The sequence below is a fragment of the Arvicanthis niloticus genome, chromosome 2 (genome assembly GCF_011762505.2).
Source record: "Arvicanthis niloticus isolate mArvNil1 chromosome 2, mArvNil1.pat.X, whole genome shotgun sequence".
In the NCBI taxonomy this organism is placed as follows: domain Eukaryota; kingdom Metazoa; phylum Chordata; class Mammalia; order Rodentia; family Muridae; genus Arvicanthis; species Arvicanthis niloticus.
In genome coordinates, this window is record NC_047659.1 from 146812912 (window position 1) to 146837583 (window position 24672).

Below are 24672 nucleotides of genomic sequence, written 5' to 3' on the forward strand. Positions count from 1 at the left end.
ACCCTTGAGTTCAAACCCTGGACAGGCCACGCCCACGTGGCTACGCCCACGTGGCCACGCCCAGTTTTAATCGCACCCTCATAAAGACACGCCCACTGACCCAAGTTGGCCTTAGGCCGGTCCCCTTCCTGGTAAGCTGCTCCTTGTCCACTTGCCAGGAACTTGCTACTTGATGCTCCCCATTCCCCACTCTACCCAGTCTTGCCCCTTCCTAGCCATGCCTCTGCAGTGCTACCATGCTGTTTACTAGCTGTCCCCAGCCTGGCCCTTGTTCACCCACTTTGGGTGCTTTATGTGGAGAACCGTGCAGCAAGCACTCCAGGTTTTCATTCTATTTCAGTCAAGCTGAGGATTAGACCTAGGGACTCCCATATGCTGAGGTAGCTATCTTTCCACCAGCAGAGACAGCAGCAACTCTTTTATACCCAGCAAAGATAGCACCACCATATAATTTTATACCCAGTGTCTGAGAGTTTCTTTTGCTATGGTAAAACATGACCAAAATCAGTTTAGGGAGGAAAGGGTTTTCTCTGACACTTCCAGGTAGCAATCCATCACTGAAGGAACTCAAGGCAATAACTTAAGTGAGGTGGGTACTGTTGGATAGGCCGTGGAGGAGTGTTGCTTACTGTTTTTGTTCCTCATGGCTTGCTCAGCCTGCTTTTTAATAGCAGGATCCCCAGCCCAGGAGTGGTACCACCCACAGTGAGTTGGGCCCACCCACAGCGATTGTCAATCAAGAAGATATACCACAGGCTTGCCTGAAAAAAAAAAAGTGTCATAATTGTATACCCAAAGTGATAGCATCACCTCATAATTCTATGCCTAGCAAAACTATTTTTTTTCTTTTTTTGGTTTTTCGAGACAGGGTTTCTCTGTGTAGCCCTGGCTGTCCTGGAGCTCACTCTGTAGACCAGGCTGGCCTCGAACTCAGAAATCCACCTGCCTCTGCCTCCCAAGTGCTGGGATTAAAGGCGTGTGCCACCACCGCCCGGCCAAAACTATTTTTAAAACAAGACTGACACTGTGGCCAGACTGCCCTCATGCTTGGGATGATCCTCTTGCCTCAGCCTCTGGATACTGGGATTGGAGGTATAGCATATACCTTGACACAATAATGTCAATACACAATAACACTTGACACAATAATGATTTTTTTGCTAATATACAAAATGTAAATAGGTCTGGGATAGAGTTCAGAGATAGATGTGTGAGGTTCCAGGTTTGATCTCCAGCATTGGAAGAAAAGTCAAATGGCCATCTATTACTTACTTGTAGACCTGCACTAAAGGAGATCATACACAAGGACGGTATACATTTGGTTCTATACAGTCCAAGAAAGACCTGAATAAATTGAAAATGTTCACCAAAAGCCTTAGAGCTACCACTGACAAGCAAATGAAGAAGACAATGTGGGATCACAGTGTTAAAGGAGGCAAACCAGAAATAAACAGATGAAAGGTTCAAGTCCAACAAGATCACATAACATGGAAATGATTTACATATGGGAAAGTAGGCTAGAGAAATGGCTCAGCAGTTAAGAGAGCACTTGCTGCTCTTGCAGAGACCTGGGTTTGGTTCCCAGCACCTATGTGATGGCTCACATAGGTGAACTGCAGTTCCAGGGGAACGTCAGTGTTCTCTTTAGGTCTCCACAGGTTCCAGGCACACACACAGTGAATGTACTTATGTGCAGTCAACACACATATATAACTTTAAAGAACAACATTAAATATGTATGGAAAAGCAATGGCTAGCAGGATGGACACAAAGCCAGCCCTGCGGTGCCTATATTACACTTCTCTAGGCTGTGTGTGATTGCAAGTGCCTTCAGTCCAGCCTAAGAAAATTGGTGAACTGGGAGACCTGGCACTATGGCTCAGTGGTTAAGACACATACTTTTCTTTCAGAGGACCTGAGTTTGGATCCCAGTGACTCCAGCTTTGGGAGGTACGGTGTCCTCTGACCTCTACAGGCAGGTACCACCATGTCTGGCTTTTTGCTAAAATGTGATCCACGGGAAGCAGCTTCATTCCATTGTCAGATGACTGTGAGCAGGGAACACAGGACAGGACAGGGACATCCTCTGGTGTGAGACTGAAATGGAGCTCCTCCCCCAGGAGTCAAGTCTCTCACTGCTGGGCATCTTGCCACATTTCTTCAGTCCAAGCGCTTGGGAGGCAAGTGGATCTCTTCAGTTTGAAGCTAGCCTGGTCTACCTAGGGTCTTCCAGGGCAGACAGAGCCACATAGTGAAACCCTATCTAAAAAAACAAAACAACAAAACTCTGATGTTTGAGTTCCAAGACTTCAACAGAATGAGTCCCATTTGCCCTGAAAGCAGCCAGCTTTCTCCTTTAGGATGAGGATTCTATGTTAAAGGAGCAGTAGCCGTGACTTAAGGCAGCTCCTCATTCCTTTTCAGAGAATATTAAACAAAAATACTTTGTCTCCTGAAAAGACATCCCCCTACACTCCTGCATCCCTGTGGGGTAGATATTTACCATATCAAATGTAATCCTGTCATGTATTCTTAAAATCCACTCAATGATCTCACTTAGATTTCCTAGAAACACTTAAAAATAGTAACTGCAGATCTAGCCAAAATCATATAAATGACTATTTTAAAAAACCCTGCAACTCTTCTTTTGATGCAGCCACACATACTTTTCTGTGTGTCTCTTCTGAGCCTCTCCTTTTCTCCTAACCACTTGCTGAAGCCTGTATGAAAACACCTTGTTTTTCTTCAACTTTTTGTTTCCAATATATCCCAGCTTCAGTGTCCCCTCCCTTCATTTTTCCCAGTCTCTACCCCACCTTCCCTCTCACCCAGATCGACTCCTCTGTTTTCCTTATAGGCCTTGCAGGGATATCTACTGAACAAGATACAATAAAAGTAGGCACTGACCCTCATATCAAGGCTGACCAAGGCCACCCAGTAGGAGGAAAAGAGTCCCAAGAGCAAACAAAAGGGTCAGAGACTTCCCCACTCCACTATTAGGAATCCCACAAAAATTCCAAGCTAACAACCTGTTTGTTTGTTTGTTTGTTTGTTTGTTTGTTTGTTTGAGACAGGGTTTCTCTGTATAGCTCTGGCTGTCCTGGAACTCACTCTGCAGACCAGACTGTCCTGGAACTTAGAAATCAGCTTGCCTCTGCCTCCCGAGTGCTGGGATTAAAGGCATGCACCACCACTGTCCCACCCGGGCTAATAATCTTATGCAGAGGACCTAGTGCAGACTCATGGAACAAGGTTTTCATAACAAAAGCTTATCAACATGAGAATTCATTCATAGACCTAGAATGTGCCTAGACCTTCCCTTCAGGTACAGAATTTAGCATTACAATACATAGCAGCAGACCACACCTCAACAATCCCCCCTTTTGTCTAAATAAAATCTTCTTTCTCTTATAATAATAAACAGTATACTCTAGGAACAATTATGAAATTATTACAAAAGTTATTAGGTCCAGTTCATTTATATTTGGCAACTCAGGAGAAAGTATTCTATCATCTATCCTATCCTGGTGAGCTTAGAGTTCTGTATCTAAATCAGTTTCTATCCTAACTTATATTACAATCCTAAAATTACTTTTGTAGTCCTAGAACATCCTTTTAAATTCTAAGCAATTTAAGTTTATAGTAAGACTGTAGCTATTTATTTAGTCTTCATCCCCATCAGAGGCCTGAGAAGGAATAAATATTACCTGAGTATGCAGGAAGCACAGGGACACAGCTCTCAGAACTACAGAAATGACATAGACAGCTGACCGCCTGGACAGTCTCCAATATTCTCTATAATGTTGGAGCATCTGTCTTCATCCCTCTGACCCAGAATATCTGACAGACCATTTGTGAAGCAGGGATTATGAAGGACTTTCTTACCCTGTCTTGGCAGAGCTTAGCAGTCAACTATCCTGTGTCTCTGTGTCCTTTTTGGAAAGTGTTGTGTCTGCAGATAAAGTTTGGGTGTTTTTTTGCTGTTGTTTGTTTGTTTGTTTGTTTGTTTTTGCCTGGTGGCTAGCTTTCCACAGTTGAAGCAACTTCCTATGGAGGCTTGATGCTCATCATCGCCCAAGTTGAATGGGCTGCTGCCAGGAGCTGACACGCCTCAATGTCAAAAAGCCTTAAATAAATAGAAAACATCTTTAAATGCCATATTCTGTGAGTTTTTGAAGACTGCCTATTCATAGCATATCTGAGCAAGCAAATGTTGCCTGTCTCCAGCTACCTATTATCTGTACAACACAGGATGTATATTTCTGTGATAATACAGTCTAGTATCTGATGAGACCATGAATTTGATTGAATGAATATTAACCTGTATTACTAATTATCCTAAACAGTTTGTAATTGTAGCTATTGAAAGGACTAGGATACGGGCTGGAGAGATCGTTTAGTGGTTAAGAGCACTGATTGCTTTTTCAGAGGCCCTGAGTTCAATTCCCAGCAACCACATAGTGGCTCACAACCATCTGTAATGGGATCTGATGCCTTCTTTGGGTATGTGAAGATAGCAACAGTGTACTCATATAAATTGAAATTTTTTTAAAGGGCTAGGATTAAACTTTGTACTTTTAAATGAGTTTTATTGGCACAATGCCTACCTAAGAGTGCAAAATTAATCTTAAATTTTGCCTCAATATACAAAGATTTATACCAATGAAAACCTTAAACCTCTATCAATATATAAAATTCTGTACCAATATAACAAAATATAACCTTATTTTTGTATCAGTATACAAAATTTTGTATCAATGTAAGAATATGGCTATAAAATGCTTTTTTAAAATAGAGTCAATAATCTATCTTTATTTGTCTAATTTTTATATATTTCTGTATCTCCCCTTTTTCTTTTCAACCCCCTTTCCCTTACCTAGGGAAGAAAGAAAGATAGAAATCCCTGAGTCTAAGCTCCCTATTTTGTTTCCTCCCTATCCAAAACTATAATTATTTGTAATCAGCCCTAAAATGACAACATACCTATAATTTATAAAATGACCAAAACTAACCACCCCAACTTAAGGGACTGGGATAACAGTCTTCTTATAGTTGCTTCCTGTTGATTGGGGGCAAAAAATTTACTTTTTGGGGGGGGCAAGAAAAGTAGAAAAATGGTTAGTCTTAAGAAAGTTAGGTGTAGCATTTGTTGTCCAGTTCTGTATATAGAGAAAGTTTAGGTTTAAATGAAGTTCCAATTGGGCCAGTCTGAAAGGTTGGATCAGTGAGCTAGCTGTTTTGAAAATGTTTTGGAAGTAAGTCTTTAAAGGAAACAGCTTCAGTGCAGTTGAGGCAGGATCAAGCAGGAACAGCCACGTCTCAGCCTCTCAGCATCCCCGAGGGTGAATCCTGTCAGAGCTGCCCTTTTGGTCTTTCCTTCTGCAACATACAAACTTTACATGTAATACCTAGTTCTATAAAGACATGTATGGAATGTGCAGCATGCACAGATCAATTAAGGGTATTTTCCTGCTCTCTGTTTGAGCAGGTGAAAGACAACTTTCTATAAAAGTTAGATTGGATTATATCAGATTGTAATATCATTTTTATATGTAAAAGAATGGTATGAAAAGTCTTGGAGATTTTGTAGTCAACAAGATCTGTTGGCTATGCAAAGACTTTTATTTTATGTCTCAGCAAATCTCAGAGCTGTTCTCAAGAAGCAGGATCACTGCACAATATCCCCTGTCTTGTTGAACTTGCCAATCTCCCCTTTTGTTTGCAGCCAAGATCTTCAGGGGAGTCCTCTCTGGTCAAATCTTATTTTCAATAATTTGGATGGAAGATATAGCTTTTCCTTTCTTGTCAGAACAAACATAGAATCTCCTCCCCAACATAATATATGTTCTTTCTTCCATTTTGGAATTAGGACTTCTATAATCTGATCTGCTTCAGCAATCCTTTCTGGAATCCAGTGTACCTTAGCAGTTGTGCTATTTGCCTCATTGACTTTTAAAAAAAATTTAAAGTCAACAAAGTACATTTTAAATCATCCTTGGGAGCTATCATATCTCCCTTCTGTTCTATGAGCCTTTCCTTCAAGGTCCTGCTGGGTCCTATAGGACTATGTGCTGTCTCCACAATAGTCTTCATGCCATGATGTCCGTAAAACTGTTGTATTTTAATGGACATGTATGTCTGAGCATCATCAGTTTTAATCTGTAAAGGCATCTCCAAGACAGCCATCATCTCTAATAAATGTGCAATCGCAGAATCATCCCCCTCATAAGTCAAGGCAGAAGCCCATTAGAACTGGACATGTTTCAGTTGTATGATGCATCTACAGGTGTACATATCTCAATTCTCCAAACTCTATAAAATGAAACACACAACCCAGTGTGTGGTATTGCATTAAGTTAGCATCAGTAAACAGAATCCGGATTCTTGACTGAATACAGTGCATTTTTATGGGCTGCCGTTGTAATTTCTCAAACTCCTGTGGAACCTTCCTGTCTGGAGCTAGGTTTTCTGATGCTATTGGAAGTTCCAGATTGGCTTCCTTTGAGGGTTTTCTATTTTGATTCGAAGATTCTTTTAACTCCTGTTTTATGGTCTGTATAATCTAGTATCTAATTTCTCAGTCTCTTCTTTCTCCAAGTCTATCTTATTCTGATTTCTCTCAGAGATGACATAAGAAACTGTAATCATTGAAAAAACAGCCATTGTATGCTGATAAGCAAAGCAAGATCATATCAAATCCAGACTCAGTGTGTCACTGTGCCTAACCACATCCCAAATATAAAAAACATTTTCTTTTTAATTTTGAAATTTCTCCCTAAGGACTATGTTTTCTATATTTAAATTAAATATTTCTATTATTTTTAATATCTACCCTCCCTTCTTTAAATTTAATACCTTATCAGTTTAGACTCTTGGGACCTTTCAGTTTGTACCTTGTGCTGTGTTAGCCCTGCCCCAGCTGGTCAGCTAGCTGAAGGCTCCTTGCTAGGTCCTTTGCCAGCCCTGGTCAGCCCTCTCAAACTCTCTCTGCTTCTGCTTGGCTTTAGGCCTTCATCCCCAGGTATCTACCAGTAGTCTCTGGCCCATGTGCCCTGCCATGCTTGGCTGTGCTGGCACCTCTCACCAGACAGTGGACTGGGGACTCAGTGGACCCAGACTAGGCTGAGAAGCCTCAACACAAGTTATGCTTCTGCCAAGGGAAGAGTTTCCAGAGCAGCGTGAAGCTTTTGGGAGAACCGCAGCTTCAGTCTCTTGGGACCTTTCAGTTTGTACCTTGTGCTGTGTTTCTGTCAGCAGCCTAGAAAGTGCAGAGCCTTCCCAGGTGCTGTCGTTCAGCTGGTCCCAAGCAGCAGTAACTAGAAAGCCGTGACTTTGGAGAGGGCTGTGCCTCTTTACCTCATAACTTGTCTCAGATAGTTTGGTTTTATGCCCCACTCTGGGGAACAAAATGTAGTACAACCAATTTTTGCTTATCCCTGACTCGATTACAAATAAATAAAACTCAAACTATGGTTATTTTATTTGGCTTTGACAATTACTAGGGGGTAACCCATCATCTACTCTAATAATTGATAGTCTGGTCTGGCTACCTCCCCAGTGGTGTACCCCAGATACTTGCTGTTTCTCCTAGCCATGTGCTCATGGTCCATCTTCACTTCCTCCTCCCCGTCTCCTTCCTCCTCCTTCTCCTCGCTTCTCTCTCCCCAAACCCACCTACCTCTAATCCTTCCAATAATTCCAATAATTCCAATAATTGGCTGTAGCCAATTTTATTTAACCAATAGTTCTAAATTAAAAAAAAAACATCTATATAACCAAAGCTTATAAACATAAAAATTTACTCATAGGCCTAGAGTAGGCCTAAACCTTCCCTTGGGCTACAAAATTTAACATTATAACACATAACAAACCAAACCTCAACACACAGGCATTATTTATTTGTAAGCTAGTCAGGGATAAGCAAAAATTGGTTATACTACATTTTTGTTGCCCAGAGTGGGCATAAAACCAAACAATTAATAAATGGGACCTCATGAAACCAAAAAGCTGCTTTTTGTAAGGCAAAGGACACCATCCCTTTTTTTTTTGTTTTTTTGTTTTTTTTTGAGACAGGATTTCTCTGTGTAGTCCTGGCTGTCCTGGAACTCACTCTGTAGACCAGGCTGGCCTCGAACTCAGAAACCCACCTGCCTCTGCCTCCCAAGTACTGGGATTAAAGGCGTGCGCCACCACTGCCCGGCTTTTTTTTTTTTTTTTTTTTTAATTTATTTAATGTATGCGAGTGCACTGCAGCTGTCTTCAGACACACCAGAAGAGGGCATCGGATCCCATTAGAGATGGTTGTGAGCCACCATGTGGTTGCTGAGATTTGAACTCATGACCTCCGGAAGAGCAAGTCAGTGCTCTTAACCACTGAGCCATTTCTCCAGCCCAAAGGGCACCATCAATAGGACAAAATAGCAGCCCACAGAATAGGAAAGAAGGCTGGGTGTGGTGGCACACACCTTTAATCCCAGCATTTGTGAGGCAGAGGCAGGTGGGTCTCTCTGTGAGTTTGAGGCCAGCCTGGTCTACAGAGAGAGTTCCAGGACATCCAGGGCTGTTACACAGAGAAACCTTGTGGGAGGGGGAACAGAACAGTAAAAGATTTTTCACCAACTTCACATCTAATAGAGGGCTAATATCTAGAATATATAAAGAACTCAAGAAACTAGATTAAGCAAGAAAACAAACAATCCAGTTTTAAATATGGCATACAGATCTAAACAGAAAGTTCCCAATAGAGGAAACTCATATGGCTGAGAGACACTTGAAGTGTTCAGCATCCTCATCCATCCATTGAAACTACTTTAAAACACTCAAAGGGACAGTGTGATAGCTCATCCGGACCAAACACAGCCCATTTGATCCCCAGTACCCACACAATGGGGAAGAGAACCAGTTCTCTCAGGTTGACCTCTGGCCCTTCATAGACATACTGTGGCACATACACATCTGCAACACAGATGTTCAGCAGTGTGTGAATGAGTACATAAATAAGTACAATAAGACATTTAAAAGGAACATATAGCCAGTCCTGAAATCCTTTTTAGCCTTGAAGCCATCGTAGGGTCCCTGAAATCCTGGAACTCCTTCCATTGCTATGAAGAGCAGTGGAGAGACATGCTTCCTGACAGGACAGTCAGGCTTCTCCTCGCGCTGGAGAATGGGCTGTACTTGTAGGGTACCCATGTTGCATTACCCCTAATTTTGTTGCTCCTACAGAGGTTTGGCTGTACTTTCCCTGGACTCGCTTAGCTTCTCTGCTTGTGTGTCTGTGCCTATGTGAGGGTGTGTGTACATGTGCTTTCACATACATGTGTACAGGAGTTAGAACTCCATTCCATTGTTTCCATCCACTACGATGGGCCCCCTTTTAAGTCTGGGTTCCTGAGGAGTAAGTCATGTGGTAGCATTGCCATCAAGATCCAGAGTGGACCCAGTTCCCCAGGTTATCCCTTGTGCTGCCTCTCACCAGTGTCCCAGCCTGGCTACCTTGATCTTCCTTCTGTTCTCAAAGTATTGCCTTTATGCAATCACTCCATAGACTAGGAGGGCCCTGGCTTACAAACACGGGCCGTGCCCTCCCCACCCCCCACCCCCCACCCTCCCCAGCCTGCCTTATTGCTTTCTCCAGTCCTCCAGCTTTGACAGCACTGAGAAACTAACTGCCTGTTCTGGTGCTGGCCTGAGTAGGACCAGAAACCTCTTTAATAGCTCCATTCCAGCTTCCGGGAGTCCATTTTCTTTCCTGGGTGTGATTATATCCCCTCAGACAAAGCTGGCTCTGACTGTTACTGGGTGGGTGGTGACTCTCAGTCATTTGAGAAGTGCTAGATTTACTAAGGGAACAGTGTTCTGCTTGCCACCTGTTATGTCTTCCTGGCCCAGTTGCACAAGTTGCTGACAACACTGGTGTGCACCATAGAATGGCACACTACTCACAGTTTCCCGTCTTCATAGACTCTGATTTGTTCAGAGACAAAGAACCCAGGCATCCCTGCTTAACCTTGCACCCAGGTCGTCAGGTTTCACAGAGCTAACAGCTGGCCACAAGTCTCCTGAGGGGCAGAGGGGCAGCAAGCCTGCCTGTGAGGCCTCATACTTTATACAACAATGGCACTGGGCTTTAGGGCCGTCTTCAGGCAGCCGCGAGGACAAAGGGCACAACAGTAGGAAGCCCAAGCAGTAAGTCATGAAGTATATCAACAGGGCCAAGACCTCCGCTGCACCAGGCTTATATGGAGCGACACAGCGGCCTTTGCTTAAGTCTTTGTTCCCTGGAGCTTCATTTTTGGTACGTAATTGTGTCCCTGAAACCAGTAAGTAGCATGTCAAGGCAAACAGGAGCAGGCTGGCCATCACAGCAGCTGACCAGACGTTACTGCAGCCCTGGGCCTTCACACACCTTCTGTACTTCCCACTGGTTTTCTACACCAGCACCTGGGACTTTACAAACCCACAAGTCCTGAACTGTCTTTCTACCTCAGGCTCACAAGTGCTAGGGTTGTAGATGTACCATACCACCCCACACCACACCTGGTGAGCTTTTACTGTGTTGACTCCTCCTGGGAAGATGTGAACATGTCTGTTCGCCTCAGATAAGGCTCTGGTGACAGAAAAAAAAAAAAACAAACAATTCTACTAAAGTCAAGCTTGGTGAGCCAATGAGTTAGTTGGTCAAGCCTTCTTATAGAGCACAGATGACTCCAAAATAAGCTAAATTAAAAAAAATTTTAAAAGCTAGATACAAACCTTGCAAACAGTGCTGGTTTTGAGGAGGTCAGTCTGCCTGCCTACAAAGCATGTGCCACCAAGCCCTGCTGTAAACATGTATGTTTTGAGGAATTGCGCAGTTTATTGACAAGTCAAAAATAAACCAATAAACCTACAATACTATACAATCTCAGTTTTATTAATTAAAAAAAAAGATTAAAGTGTTATGGTTGGGTCTGAAATGTCCCCCACAGGCTCAAAATTTTGAATACACAAGGTTCTGCTCTGGGAGCTAATAAAACCTTTAAGACAAGGGACCTAGCTGGTTGACATAGGCCACCAAGTTAAGGAAGGGTGGCTTTGAGGGGTTCAGCCCAACTGTGCTCCAGGTCCTGAGCAATGCTTCTTTTTCTTAAATGTATATCTCTCTCTCTCTTTTTTAAAGATTCATTTTATATATTTGAGTGCTCCATCATTATGTACACCAGAAGAGGGCATCAGATTTATAGATGGTTGTGAGCTACCATGTGATTACTGGGAATTGAACTTGGGACCTCTGGAAGAGCAGCCAGTGTTCCTAACTGCTGAGCCATCTCTCCAGCCCCAAGATTGCTTCGATTCACTAAGATGTGAAAAGGACGTCACAAGCTACCACTGTCAATGACTGCTGTTCTAGTCTCCACGATGCACTGAATGCCCCTGGAACTACTAAGTCCTTCCTTTCTTCCTTGTTTCTGTCAGATATCCTGTCACACCAATGAGGAAGGCAAATATGTAAGCATTACTGAGTCTGCTGGGTATAAAATTGGCTGGACACTCCCTCCACACTCACACTTGTGTGCTGCAGTGGGAAGCAGATTTGAGATCCAGTACTGCTTGCTGCCTTCCCCTGGTTGTTGCCCTTGGTATGACTGCAGACATACCCAGTCACCACTGCCTTCACAGGGATACAGACGCCATTGCTTGCTTGTTATTGGACTTGGTAATGTACGTCCCAGCTGGTGTTGCTACCATACCATGTGGACCTAATAGCTCTTTTCATTCCCCCTACTCTGCCTTCTCAGGTGTGCCAGAGCTGGGAGCTTTGTCTACAAAACCCTGCAATAGGTTTCACAGAGCTTGTGAATAGACACAAGAGGTTTAACCTAGCCAAGACAAGGTAGGAGACAGAGATAATTAATGGTGCCAGTCTATGATCCCAGAACTCAGGAGGCTGAAGCAGGAGTGCTGCGAATTTGAGGCTATATAGTAAGACTGTCTTAAAACAGAAAGGGGCTATGGCTGTCAAGGGCTTCTTTGGTGAATGATTGCCTTCAGCCTTGATGCCCCAGCAAGCACTTCAGCTGGGTGCTGGTCAGGATCATCCTGCCAAGTTCTTGCTGCTCTGGGTACCTATATGGGGATATAGCAGCTGGATTTAGGTCCAAGTCTTACCAGTAGGTGGCAGTCAAGGGCAGGACCACATGCACATGAGCTGGACCAACTCCACTAGAATGGTTGGCTCTACAGCTCAGCTCCTTTTAAAAAGCCAGCAGTGAAAGGCTGGATTCTACCCATGGCACTTGTGCATTTCTGATCCACTACCTTCTGCTCTGACGCAGGTTGCCTCCAGTGACACCTCCAGTCTTCCTGTAATCCCATGAACCTGCAGTCAGGGCTCTGTATAGAACACCAGCGAGCACATAACTCTGTGGGCCCTGATACCACACAGCAGGCAGCATCCAACACAGAAGTAGGACTGCTAGTTGGGTGTGGGATGCCTCTGCCTGTACCTATGATAACTAGGGGTCAAGGCTGAGTGAAGAGCAAGACAAGAACTCTGTAGATATTTATTCTACTTCAAGTAACAAAATCTATGAAGTCCTGTTTCATTGGACAGTGATATAACACTCTGCAATACAAAATGCAATGTACAGAAATTTCTACAAAGTAAACCTAAAGAAACACACTTGATTTTTATGCTTGTGCATTTAAGTTAGAAAATTTTTACTTTACATGTTTTTTAAAAAAAAACAAAAAAACAAAAAAACAAAAAACAAACCCTTCACACATTAGATGTTGAAACTGACACTTTCATGTATTTAACCTACTATTTGGTTTACAATAGTAAATATCCCAAATTGTTTTCCCATGTCTTTTCAACTTTAAACATCTGTGCTATAAAGTGAAAAAATCTGTAGTGATGTACAGTGAAATAAGACTCCGAAGAACAAACGAAGCTAATTTTCTATCTGAAAAAGTAAGTTTATGAAAATATAAAAGGAACTATCAAACATTTGCACAGTCAGATAAGTCAGCTGGCCTTCTCACAGCATCTTCAGAGGCAACTGGGGCTACACAGCAGATAGCCTCTCATGAAGCAGGCTGCGTCACCACCGTCCTCGGTTCCAGATTTGGTACAAACATTGTCCCATCCCACTGAGAAGCTACCAAACTCATCACCTGTCTGAAGTCTGAATCTGCAGAGCCACTCAGAGGGCAGCAATGGGCAATGCTTGACACCTGTCTCTTCCCTCTTAAACTGCTCTGAACTGCTTTGCTTCTTTCGTTAGGTTTGTAAATTTGAACATTTAAAAATAGTTATTTAAAATGTAACAATTTCCACTAGAACAGATTATTTCTAATTATGTTCTGAAAAAACTTCTAAGGTGATGCATTGCTGGGAGCCGGGCCTCAGACGGCGGTTTTCCCACAGCTGCAATTGCGCACAGCCCCCAGCTCACCCCTGCAGCAGTGCTTTCTGACCAGGACAGCACTGAGTGCCCCTGGATATACGGAAGCAGAGATGGCTACACGGGGAAAGCTAGCTCTAAGGTCCACTGAAATCCCCTTAAAACTTACACCAGTCAAGTTATTGGAAAAAACTTTATAATCTGAAAAAAAAGCAATATGCTTTTGTAGACATTTTCCCATTTCTCTAATTTTAAATGGAAATATTTTAAAAAATCAGAATTGTAAAGTTGGGAAATTTTGTAACAAACCATTATACACAAAATTACAGTAATTCCTGAAGTCCAGAATATTATATCCTGCATATAAGTTCATAGCTATTTCAAAAACTCTTTGCTCAACACATTTTACGCACTTGGCTTTTAAAGGGGTCTTTGCCAGGCTAAGCCTATATATACACAATAGCTGACACAGGTCTTTGTCCACACCAGCGGGTCGTGTCACCAGCCCTGAGTGCAATGGCCTCTAGGCCTGGGCTGCAGCAGGGCCCCCCTCAGAGGTCCTGGCCTCGGGCTTCAGGTCCCGAGGGCTCTCTCTGCTCTTGCTGCGGTCCTTCCGGTCCCGGCCTCGGTCCCGGTCCCTGTCTCGGGCTCTTTCCCGGTCCCTGTCTCGGTCTCTGCTCCGGGACCTGTCTCGGTCTCGCCGCCTTTCACGGTCCCGGTCGCGATTCCGGCTTCTCTCGCGGCTCCGATCCCACTCTTTGGCCCTGTCGGTGTCTCGCTCCCTGTCCCTGTTGGAGCTCCTATCCCTGCCTTTGTCCCACTCCCGATGCCGGTCCCAGTCCCGGCTCCTCTCCCAGTCTCTTTCTCGACTCCAGTTTCTGCCTCTCTCTCGCTCTCGCCTCCTATCCTCAAATGCCCGGCCCTGCCGGCTTTCCAACCCTTGGGCTTCAGGCTCGTCCAGAGGCTTTTCTTTAGGTCCTGCTTCAAATCGCTCCCTCTGTCTCCCTTCAAAAGCTGGGCTCCTATACTCATGGGCTTTGCCTTCTCGGAACTCTGATGTGGCCCACTGCCCGTCGGCCTCATGACCCTGGCCAGGCCCAGCACTGGAAGGCAGAGCAGTGGCTGGGCCTGCCTCATCCCATCGGTCCTTCCTATGCTGGGGAGGATGGCTTGGTAGTTCCAACAGGGGCCGAGGGGGAGGCTTCACGGGCTGTGAAGCTGGGCCTTGAAAGTGAAATCGAGAAGGTGGCTGCTCATTTTTTTCAGGAAAGGGTGCGGGGCCCCTTGGTCCTCCATATGGTAGGGGTGCCGATGCCCTCTGGCCCGAAAACCTTGGTGGTGAGTTCACTCTCTGCTCTTCGAACTGCTGGGGCTGAACTCCTCGGGGGCCTGGCATGAAACCTGGTGCTTGGCCCCTGGCCCCTTCAAACTGGCCAGGGTGAGGGCCCCGGGAAGCTTCAAACTGACTAGGATGAGGCCCACGTGGGCCCACAAAATGACCAGGAGGTGGTCCCCTTTGGCCTCCAAACTGAGAGGGTGGAGGTCCTCCACGGGGCCCTTTCATCTGAGTTAGCAGTGGCCGTCTCTGGCCTCCAAACTGAAAGGGTGCCCTGTTCCCCATGAACTGGGCCTGATCTGGCCCTTCACACTGAGCAGGGGCACCTGTCATCTCGTTGTACGGAGTGTCCTGGAATTCCCTTTTCTCCCCATGAGGATCTTTGCGATCTTCAAATTGGGCTGGTGCTCCTCCTCTGGGTCCACCAAGATAAGAAGGTGAGAGTCCCCTGTTGTCCCCATAGGGAGGTGGCCCATGTTGCCCAGAGAATAAGGAAGGGATTGGTGGCTTCTGAGCCCCAAATCTGGCAGGTGGGGGGCCTCTTGATCCATCACTGTTAGGAACAATGTTCTCTTCTGAAAAAGGAGGGGCTGGCCCCCTAGGTCCTGGGAAACTGGGGCCATGATGACCTGACATCCCAAAAGTGCGTGGTGCAGGTTCACGCTGGCCAGGAAACTGAGGCTGAGGGCCCCCTCCCCTCTGCCCAGGTGGGGGGAATGACGCAGTACCCTCGCCAGGCCTGGGCTGTGGCTCTCTACTGTCCTCCATATCAGCTACTGGGCTGTCACTCCTCCCAGCAGACTGAGCACCCCGGGGATCCTCATATTGGGATGAGCCAAGGGATGGCTCCTGAGAGATAAATGTGGGCCCCGAGAAAGGCTCCCTGCCTCCAGAACTAAAATTCTGGGGCTCAGGTTGCAAAGGGAAGCTGGGTGGAAAGGTGGTGCTCGGGGGTGTGGGCAGCAGCACTCTGCGAGGTGGTGCTGGCCTGGCTGTGCCGTCCCCAGCTGCAGGAAGGTGGCTGGCTTCCAGGGGTAATGAGACAGGGTTACCAGGGTGCTCACATTTCTGGATGTCATGTTCAGGTCTCAACACAGTGTTTTCACTTGGAGCCCAGGGAACAGCCATTGACTCCTTGGCTTCTGCAGCCAGCCCAGGCCCCTGGACTACTGCAGGAGTCTCCCTGGCAGGTAGGGTGCCTTGAGGGCCAGGTGTACTTCCTGTGGGGGCCCTAGGAAGGGATTCATTCTCGGTGTTTTCTGCAGCGAGCCGCCTGGCCTGCCTTGGGTCCCTACTTTGTCTTGAGTCCAAGTTGTGGTTGGTGCTCAGGGCTCCCTGACTTGGCTCCGAGGCTTGCTGTTCTTGAGAGAACAGCTCTGTCTTGCCCAAGGAAGACTTGGGAGGTGGTGACATCAATGCATCTGACACAGAGAAGTGTGCCATGGACACACCCACAGCAGCCCTCTGCTGTCGCAGGGCCTCTTCCTGCTCCTCCAGCTGCCTCTTCTGCTCCTCAATCTGTTTATTTAGTTCTTCCAACATTTTCTGCTGCTCCACCAGCGAGGCACTGGAGGCATCGGGGGCGAAGTCGGCAGGCCTCTCTGTGGAGCTGACTTTCACACACATTCGATTGGGCAAGTCATCAATGGTCACTTTGGCTTCTTCTAAGATGGTCTCATCTTCTGGGTCATAGGCCACCTCTTCCCTCTCAGCTGTCTCGGGAACACTTTGCACATCATGAGGCCTCCCTGGCTCAGCAAGCAGGGTATGAAAGGCTCGCTCAGGGTTGTACTCTTCTTCAGGGTCGTAGGGCCTGTCATCTTCCTCCTCCTCCTCTAGAGCCTTGTCTTTTGAGAATTGACCAAACTGTTGAACAATTGGATCCAACAAAGGAGCTGCTGACATGGCGTCCTCCCCCTTGGCCTTGGAATCCTGATGTGGAGATAGAGTAGACCCAACAGATTCTTTACTAGATGGTTCAAATGATTTCTTTTTCCCAAAGAGAGTCTGCAGAATATGTTCCAGAGGCGAGGCTGTTTTTGAAGTGGCAGTAGTAACAGGGGACGCCGTGGTAGTGATCGCTGCTGATGTGGTGGGTGCTGTGGCAGAGCTGGTGGACCCAGGCTTGAGGGATGACAGTATTTTTAATACTGGGGGTTCAGGAAGAGGAGGAGGGGGTGGAGGCGAGCCGGGGGGTGTGGTGCTGCTGGCAGCTGTGTCTGAAGCGAGCAGGTTGTACTTGGGAGGCTTCTTATCAGATGGCAAAGCTGCTGTTACTTTGGGATAGACTGAAGTTTCTATTTCCTCCTGTTGGAGTCGAGTCCGCTTCTCATCTGTCTTGTCTAATTCGCCAGCACTTGAAGGACGTTTCACTTTCTGACATATTACTAACCCAAGAATTATATTTGGACGTGGTGATTCAAGGCCTGGAAAACAAAACATTTATACAAACTTTAGAATCTGAGTCTAGCTCACACCCTTTCCATGGCTTTTTGTGGGGGAACTTCAATAGACAGCAAAAGAAATTCTGTGGTAAAATAAAATGGTAAGTTTGAGAAGCTGTTTGCAGTAGAAGGCCAAGAGACTCTAGTCCCTGAATGTACCACCATACACACCCAGTCCCACCTCTAGTAGTCTGAAAGGAGCCTGTGAGAGATCAATGCCTGATCAGAAACCACAAAACAAGAACTCCAGTGATCCCATCCCACATCAGAATTTATACCATGTCCTTCCAGTTACTGAAATGAGAAAGCTACAGAAAAGGTGAGAGAGACAAGCAGCAGCCACTGGTTACTGGAACATTTGACTGGCAAGGCTGACAATGTTTTCAAAGTCTCAGCCCTACTCTCATTTACCCCTTCTACATGCAAGAAGAGAACAACCCCCTTTTAGCTTTAACATATTAAGCTAAACTTAACATACATTAAGTTAAATATACTAAGTTGGCAAATATTTAGTTAGGGACCAATTAAACTGAAGCTATAATGACACACAAGCAGTATAGGGAATTTAGTGTCTTGTGTCAAAATTGTAACGAGAAAACAAAGCTCAGTTTAAAACAACATTTATTGGGCATTCATGGATCAAGTAGTTGCTACTGAGCTGTGAATGGTGGGCACAACTGCTATCCCAGCAACAGCAGTGCTCTGAGCTCAGGGGATAGCAGAATTACAAAGCAACCACCAACCACCTACTGCTTAAGGCTTTGTAAACATTGAGTCCCGGGCTTGAATGAAGAAACAGGGCATCTGTGCAGACGGTGGTAATGGCCACACTCCAGGGAGGTACTAGGGAGATTCAGGGCACACTGCTTTTAAAGGTAAGGACTACTCTAAAACAGTGTGGCGAGCCAACTCAGGAATGCAAGCTTCCCACTGCTGTATGCAGAACAAAGCAAGGAAAAGTCCGGGTTACACAGTTGTGACTTGGGGGAAATGAGCCAGTGTCAGGGGTACAAATGTAAAGTGAAACAAGCTATCAATCTGTCCATACTTCTATAAAAATATACTCATCTTTAAGCACTTATGATCATCAAAGATTGTGTTCAAGTTACTGTAAACAATTGCTTTTAGACATATTACGTAGTTAGTTCTAAGAGTGCTACAATTCCTAAATTGCAGTAAAACTTAGCACACAATGGGGAAGAGACCCCATACAAAAGCCCTCCTCCCTCTTTCCAGGAATCTCAGTGCTAGCTTTTTACTTCCTAGAGGGACATTCAAAAACTGATAGGACTGTAATTATCTGGTGTGTATCAGAGAAAGACCCGGAAGGCAGAAAAAACCCTGGAGAACAGGCCGATCTCACTGAACATCGTATCTAAATTTCTCTACTCAGAAGGCGTGGATATCTGTCAAGTTTTCTAAGGAGAAATTATGGGGATTTTAAACTTAAAAACAGCAGCTGCTATCTGCTTCCTAGGTACTATACGGCTTGTTAAGATCTATAGTCTGGGGTAACTGCTAACCCATATTTATAGTCTTTCTGGGAAAGTCTGTAGAAAGTGGCCAGAGCTTGCAAGTTTGAGTTATGAAAATTTGAACATTTGGGCCTTAAATGTTTTACTGGATGGCTTTGTAAACCAGGCTCTTTCTAGAATCTGACACTAGGAGGTTGGTTGGGAGCGGTGGGCTGTGAGAGAGGACACAGTGCTAAGGGCTGGGGGTGTGTGTGTCTTAGTGCTGACTGGTAGTCCTCCACAAGAGGGACCCCACAAGAGAAACCATGTTACCTCATTCCAGAAAGGGCTTTCAGACTACCTAAATATAGGTGATGAGGCCTGCACTGTATCAGACTCCTGTTCTAGTATAGTCTTCTACTGCAACCAAAAAGTCAAAATGGGATCTAGGGTACTCATTGTTTTTAAAAAAGAAAGAAAGAAAGAAAGAAAAAGAAAGAAAGAAAGAAAGAAAGAAAGAAAGAAAGAAAGAAAGAAAGAAAGAAAACAAGAATGCCCGTGTCCCAGCACAGCAGGATGCTCCAACTGGTAGCTGTTTACTTTATGCTGGTTTTGAGCCACGGCAGGCTATTATCACCAGCAGATGTTTCTACAGCACTTTGCCATCATACTGCAGGTCTCCACAGGCTGGTCTATGTCCTTAAAATTCTAACTTCCCCGGAATGTACAGCCCTACTCTGAAACAATATTCACAGGGAATGGTGGCTCATAGGCATTATCCACTCAGGAGTGTGAGGGCAGGAGGATCTTCATGAGTTCAAGGCCAACTACATGGTGAGTCTAGTCACCATAGACTGTATGGTGACTTCCAGGGCAGCTCCGACCAAAACCAAAAAACAAAATCCGACTGTAAGCTAGAACCCTGGGAATAGTATAATCTTGTCAACAATCAAATTTAACTATTCATCTTGGGCCTTGGAAGTATCTTCGCTGAGGAGGGCATGTCCCAAAGTTAATGACTCTGGTTCCATTGTATAAGCAAGTTGTGACACATGGGAAACTCGAATGAAGGTCAAAGGGTCCAACTCCCCACCTCTACCCCACATGTGGAAGAGGGGCAATGGAGGTCCAGGTTTCTTGGGGTCCACTTTCCAGGTTTGCTGCACTTTGTCAACCATCAGGTTAACAGTTGTGCTCCCTGGAGAGTAGGGTATATGGCCGGGGAAGCAATGGACTCTCCAGCTGCAGTACTGATGTGAAGTTCACAGGAGCCGGCCACTACACAGGGTGGCAGCTACTTGCTCACCACCCTCCTTGGGGTTCTTATGAGGCTGTCAATTCACACAATGAGGCAAAACAAGCATCAGGAGATAGACATACCAGATGCAGGTATACAGGATACATGGTTTAGTGCTGTTTCCTGTGTCTGAGAGCAGATGTCTGGCCTTTGGACTCAGGGATCAGACAAGAAAGAGGAACCAGACAAGGGTGCAGCTGAAAAGCTGTGCCAGCTAATCTCTCAGGACCTGGATCCAGTCATGTTAGGGACAGTCTGCATCTACAGACAGTGGGAGGTGGCACTATGACTCGTGTGCATGCTAGCATTCCTGTTTATTAACAACCATCTCAAAGCTGATTCCTGCTGACCTCATACCTGTCAAATTGACCTTTATCCCCAAATCTAACAGTATGTTCAACATGTTCAAAGTGAAAATCCTTTTATGGTCTGAATCTGTCAAAAGAAAATGTTCACACTGCTGCATCAGAAACTGTGGAGTTTTTAGTTAGTTATGACTTGGACATACTTGGCAAATGAGGGAACTGTATATTTCCCAACCCACTTAGCACACACACACTCACGCACATGTCCTTCCTGCACTCTGACGCTCTAAGACCAGGGTGAGCCACTGCACCCAGTGCACACTTGGGGTAACAAGGGCGCTCGCTGTCCATCTTCTTCCAGGTGCTCAAGAACAAAGGACACCATGGAGCAAGCCAGTCTGAATGCCCTCTGGGTGTACCACCTGTCAGGACACTGGGAGGCACTGTACTACCAGAAGAGAGTTAATGCTGGCTTACAAGGAGCAGAGGCAGACCTAGGGCAAGTGGCCCTAGCTACCACATGGTTCCAAGTCAAACAAACAATGACCAGTTTCCATGACATATTTTTATTGATTTAGATCGTCAAAGTAGTACATTCCATTCAACACCATATTTAACTTTGGTTACAGTTTCTGTGCAAAGCTTTGATACATACACAAGAAAACTGGAGTGCTTACCTGCTAATATTTCAAAGCATAGAACTTTCCAGCTAATGGAATTGTTTAAAGTAAACACAAAGACACTGGAGTTGACACTCCCCGAGGAATGCTTTCTATGGATAGAGGCATGCCTGTTCCCTCATAGCACCAGAGGGTGGTTTGGGGAGGAGACTGGCTACACTGAGTAGACTGAGGGGTGCAACAGGCACCAACATCAGAACCAAGTGCCTTGGCTTTTCTCCAGTCGGGTAGTGTGCCCCAATGACTATCAAGTGGGTGCATGGATTTTGGAGTCAGTGCTATCAGGGCTGGGTAGAAGGGGAAGTACTTCCTCTAACTAGTCTTGTTCCCTTGACTAAGGCCACAAGTTGCCTGAGTTGTTGGTGGCTTTAAGACAGCATCTAAACTAATGTGGAGAGGATGAACAGTGGGGGTCAGAGACCTAAGTTTCCTAGCTGTCCTCTGAAGTATCCATACTAGACAATAAACATCAGTGTACGTCCAGCAGAGTAAGAACAGGCAGCATTTTTGTGGAAAATGATCATAAAACCTCAAGGACACCAGTGTCATTAAGAAACCCAGCAGCTCAGGATGCATTGGCTGGGTCTGTGAACCACAAACCCAAGAGCAAAACCCAACTGCTAGCAGGAGGTGTCCCCAGGTGTGGCCAGAGTCCCTCTGAGGTCTCATCTTCCTTCAAATAAGAAAACAGAGCTCAAGAGGCCAACGTCAGAAACTACTTGGCTCTGAGTTCAGATGGAAAACTGTCTATGGCCCCATGGGTAGAAACTGAAGCTCATCAATCAGTGGATCCCTTTCCCGCAAGGCCCTCTCTACCCCCATCATGGTCTAAGACACATACACTGCATGGGACTCTACCTGGTCACACCAGGATATCCTAGCACCTGCTACCTGCTACAGCAGCTTAAGGCTAGAACATCACCACTCACAACCTAAGGGCAGAGCCTTTACAATGAGAGAAAGGCTCTGAGCATGCAGACCCAAGCCCCAGGAACTTCCCAGGTGTGTGCGCTGGTCCCCAGCTCTTTGGGTAGCTGGTACTTGTGTGGGGACACGGATCGGCTGAAGGGACAGAGCTACCATCTGTAGATGGCCGAAGGTGTCCAGGGCCATTAGAAGATTAGAAGCTATGAGGACAGGTAAAACCAAGCCAGGAAAAAGGCTCCAGCCCATCCTTGTACACATACACTACACACAGCATATCTCTCTCCCTCCCTCTTTTTTCTCCCCCCTCCCTCTCTTTCTTCTCTCTCTCTCTCTCTCTCTCTCTCTCTCTCTCTCTCTCTCTCTCTCTCTCACACACACACACACACACACACACACACACACACACACACACACAGAGAAAATGCCAAGTCAAGCCATCAGTACATAACGCAGGTCCAGCTACAAGCCTGGCCTAGGCCAAGGCTGTTTGCACTGACAGTGTGCAAATACCACACACATGTAACAGGCAACAGTAGCATTAAAAACTGTCTGTCAGATCTATAGTCTTAATTATGAAATATTTCATTACTTTCCTAGAGCCCTACCTTTTAAGTGCATGCTTCAGTGTCATGGCCTCAGCAAGTGTGTCCTCTATTTGGCCAGCCATTGAACACAAGTCTTGGTGGTCAGTGTCCATCACTTAGTGGAATATAGTATGCCAAGCCCCAATTCCCGTCACTTGGAAGCACAGTATGACCTTGCCCTGTCTCAGCTGTGCAGCGACATGGCTATGCCATTCCTCTGGTAATCTTCTTCCTGGCCCTGGCCACTGGGAACCTCCTCCAAGTCCTATTTGGTTAAGGGGCCCATGCCCAATGCCCATGTATTCTGCAGGCTCAACACTCCAGTCTGTCCTTGTTTGGCAATGCTGAGATGAAGCTGAGGCAGGGAGAATATGAAGGAGGAAGTGCTGCCTTTGTTTATAAGCAAACAGGAGGCAAGGGACCTAACTCACGATGCTGAGATAAGGTGTGGTTTTCCATCAGAGAGGAAGGTGCCCAGGGGCAACACTTGTCCTCACTATAGGGACCAACCACATGTGGGCATAAACTCCTACCCGCCAGCTGAGACACATCTAAGTAACTGGCTGCTCTTCACACAGGTGCCAAGGGTCAGCTTCTGGATCTTCACTTCCAGGAGAACTGGATACCTCTTTGCCCATGGTCATGAATATGCTGGCCAGAGCTCTTCACGTGGCTGTCATCAAGCACTTCCAGGGCACCTTCTGCCACCCAGATGGTGGCTTTTTTTTTTTTTTTTTTTTTTTAAATCCCCAATATGGCTTCACAGAATGCACTAATATACTTTGCTTTTGAAATGTGCCAGGCACTAAAAATCATCTAGTGCATCAAACTTAACCCAGCATTATGACACAAACCAACACCTTAATGTGCACAGACTTTGTAACTGCAGGCACAGGTAAGTAAACCCATGACATGAGCTAGGAGCAGTCTGTAGTGGGTAGAGGGCTGTCAGCATCCTAGCCGGTTTAGGTGCAGTGCAAGTTGTGTGGGGTGCAGGCCTTGGGGCATTCAGGAGCTACATCTGTGACAGCACACTCAAGAGTATTTAGCACATGTCAAGTCCACTGGCTAACAAGAGTAATCCTCGGGGACATGACAGAAATGACCATTTTAGGCACCTAGTGTCAATAATGTTCTAATTGAGGCCATGAGAACACCTTGATGGTGCTCAGCAGAACCACACACCACTAGACCAGGCGAACCCCACCTTGTGTTTCTTTGTATGTAATATGTTAAACAATACTACGAAAGAAAGAGCAAATCTAAGTTTGCAAAAGATGAAAGAACTTACAATACGTGCAGTGACTGAAAGGTAGTCATTTTAGGATGCTTTTCTATGGCATTGTTACTGGATCCCTTAGGAATGAAGTCCTGTGGAGAGAAGTCCCTTGGAATCGAAGAGGCCAGCTCACTCTGAGTAGAGTGGCAACAGTAATAGCAACCTTCTTTTAGAGCTATGTGCCTACATTTCAGAGAACAGATTTTCCTGCCATGAATGGGTCCACTGATCATCCTAATCTAGTTCCTGGGAATTTGGGCCAGGAGGCCCATGTCCCTGTGACAACCTAGAAGGACTATGTCAGTGAAGAGGACTGTGTGGGGACTAGCTGGACCTAATTACCTCCCAGAAACTGGGTGCTTACCTGGGCCCTCAAAGGGCAAGAGTTTGGATGGCACAGGGTCCTTAGCACTCAGTGGAATCAGGTACAGGTCCTTGACATGCCTGTTGTTATTAGCTACAACCCCAAAGCGGCCACGGCTGCTAAAATAGGAGTAGAGAGAGATGTAGGCAACCTCCTCCTCCTCGGTGGCAGGGTGGAAGCGGATGAGACAGAGCTCCTGTAAGGGAAACAGAGCACAAGGAAGCATGCTCAATCCTCCTTCAGATGTGGACCCCAAGGCATACTGTCTAGTAATTATGCCCCGACTGTCATAGTCCTATTGCTTACTCTTTAACATACATCAAAGGTAAAGAACATAGGTTCCAGTCAGACTGCTGGGCCGAAACCACCGCCACTCCCAGGACTTCCATTGAGTAATTATGTACAGTTGTCAGTTTAGGCATGTCTGACACCCAGCAAGCTACCAACAATCCTGTGATGACGGGACCACCGCAGACAAGACATACCATTATCAAGTGCCAACTGGGTATCTTCACACTAGAAAGTCATTATATATGGCTTACTGCCCCTCAGTATGGTACAAATTAGACCACTTCCAAAAGAATCCTCACATACATTACCTGTAGCTGATCTAA

General features: G+C 45.7%; 1 protein-coding gene across 8 annotated transcripts in view; it reads right to left on the reverse strand.

The window, feature by feature from the left end:
• Positions 1–12531: 12531 nt before the first annotated feature.
• Dido1 (death inducer-obliterator 1) overlaps positions 12532–24672 on the reverse strand; it is a 52592-nt gene continuing 40451 nt past the window's right edge. For all 8 annotated transcript variants that reach the window (XM_034495738.2, XM_034495739.2, XM_034495740.2 and 5 more), the window contains 2 exons: positions 24059–24254; positions 12532–17150 (listed from right to left, as the gene is read on the reverse strand). In XM_034495738.2, the coding sequence (XP_034351629.1) occupies positions 13912–17150; positions 24059–24254 (3435 nt within the window). In that variant the 3' untranslated portion in view covers positions 12532–13911. The remainder of the gene's footprint in view (positions 17151–24058; positions 24255–24672) is intronic.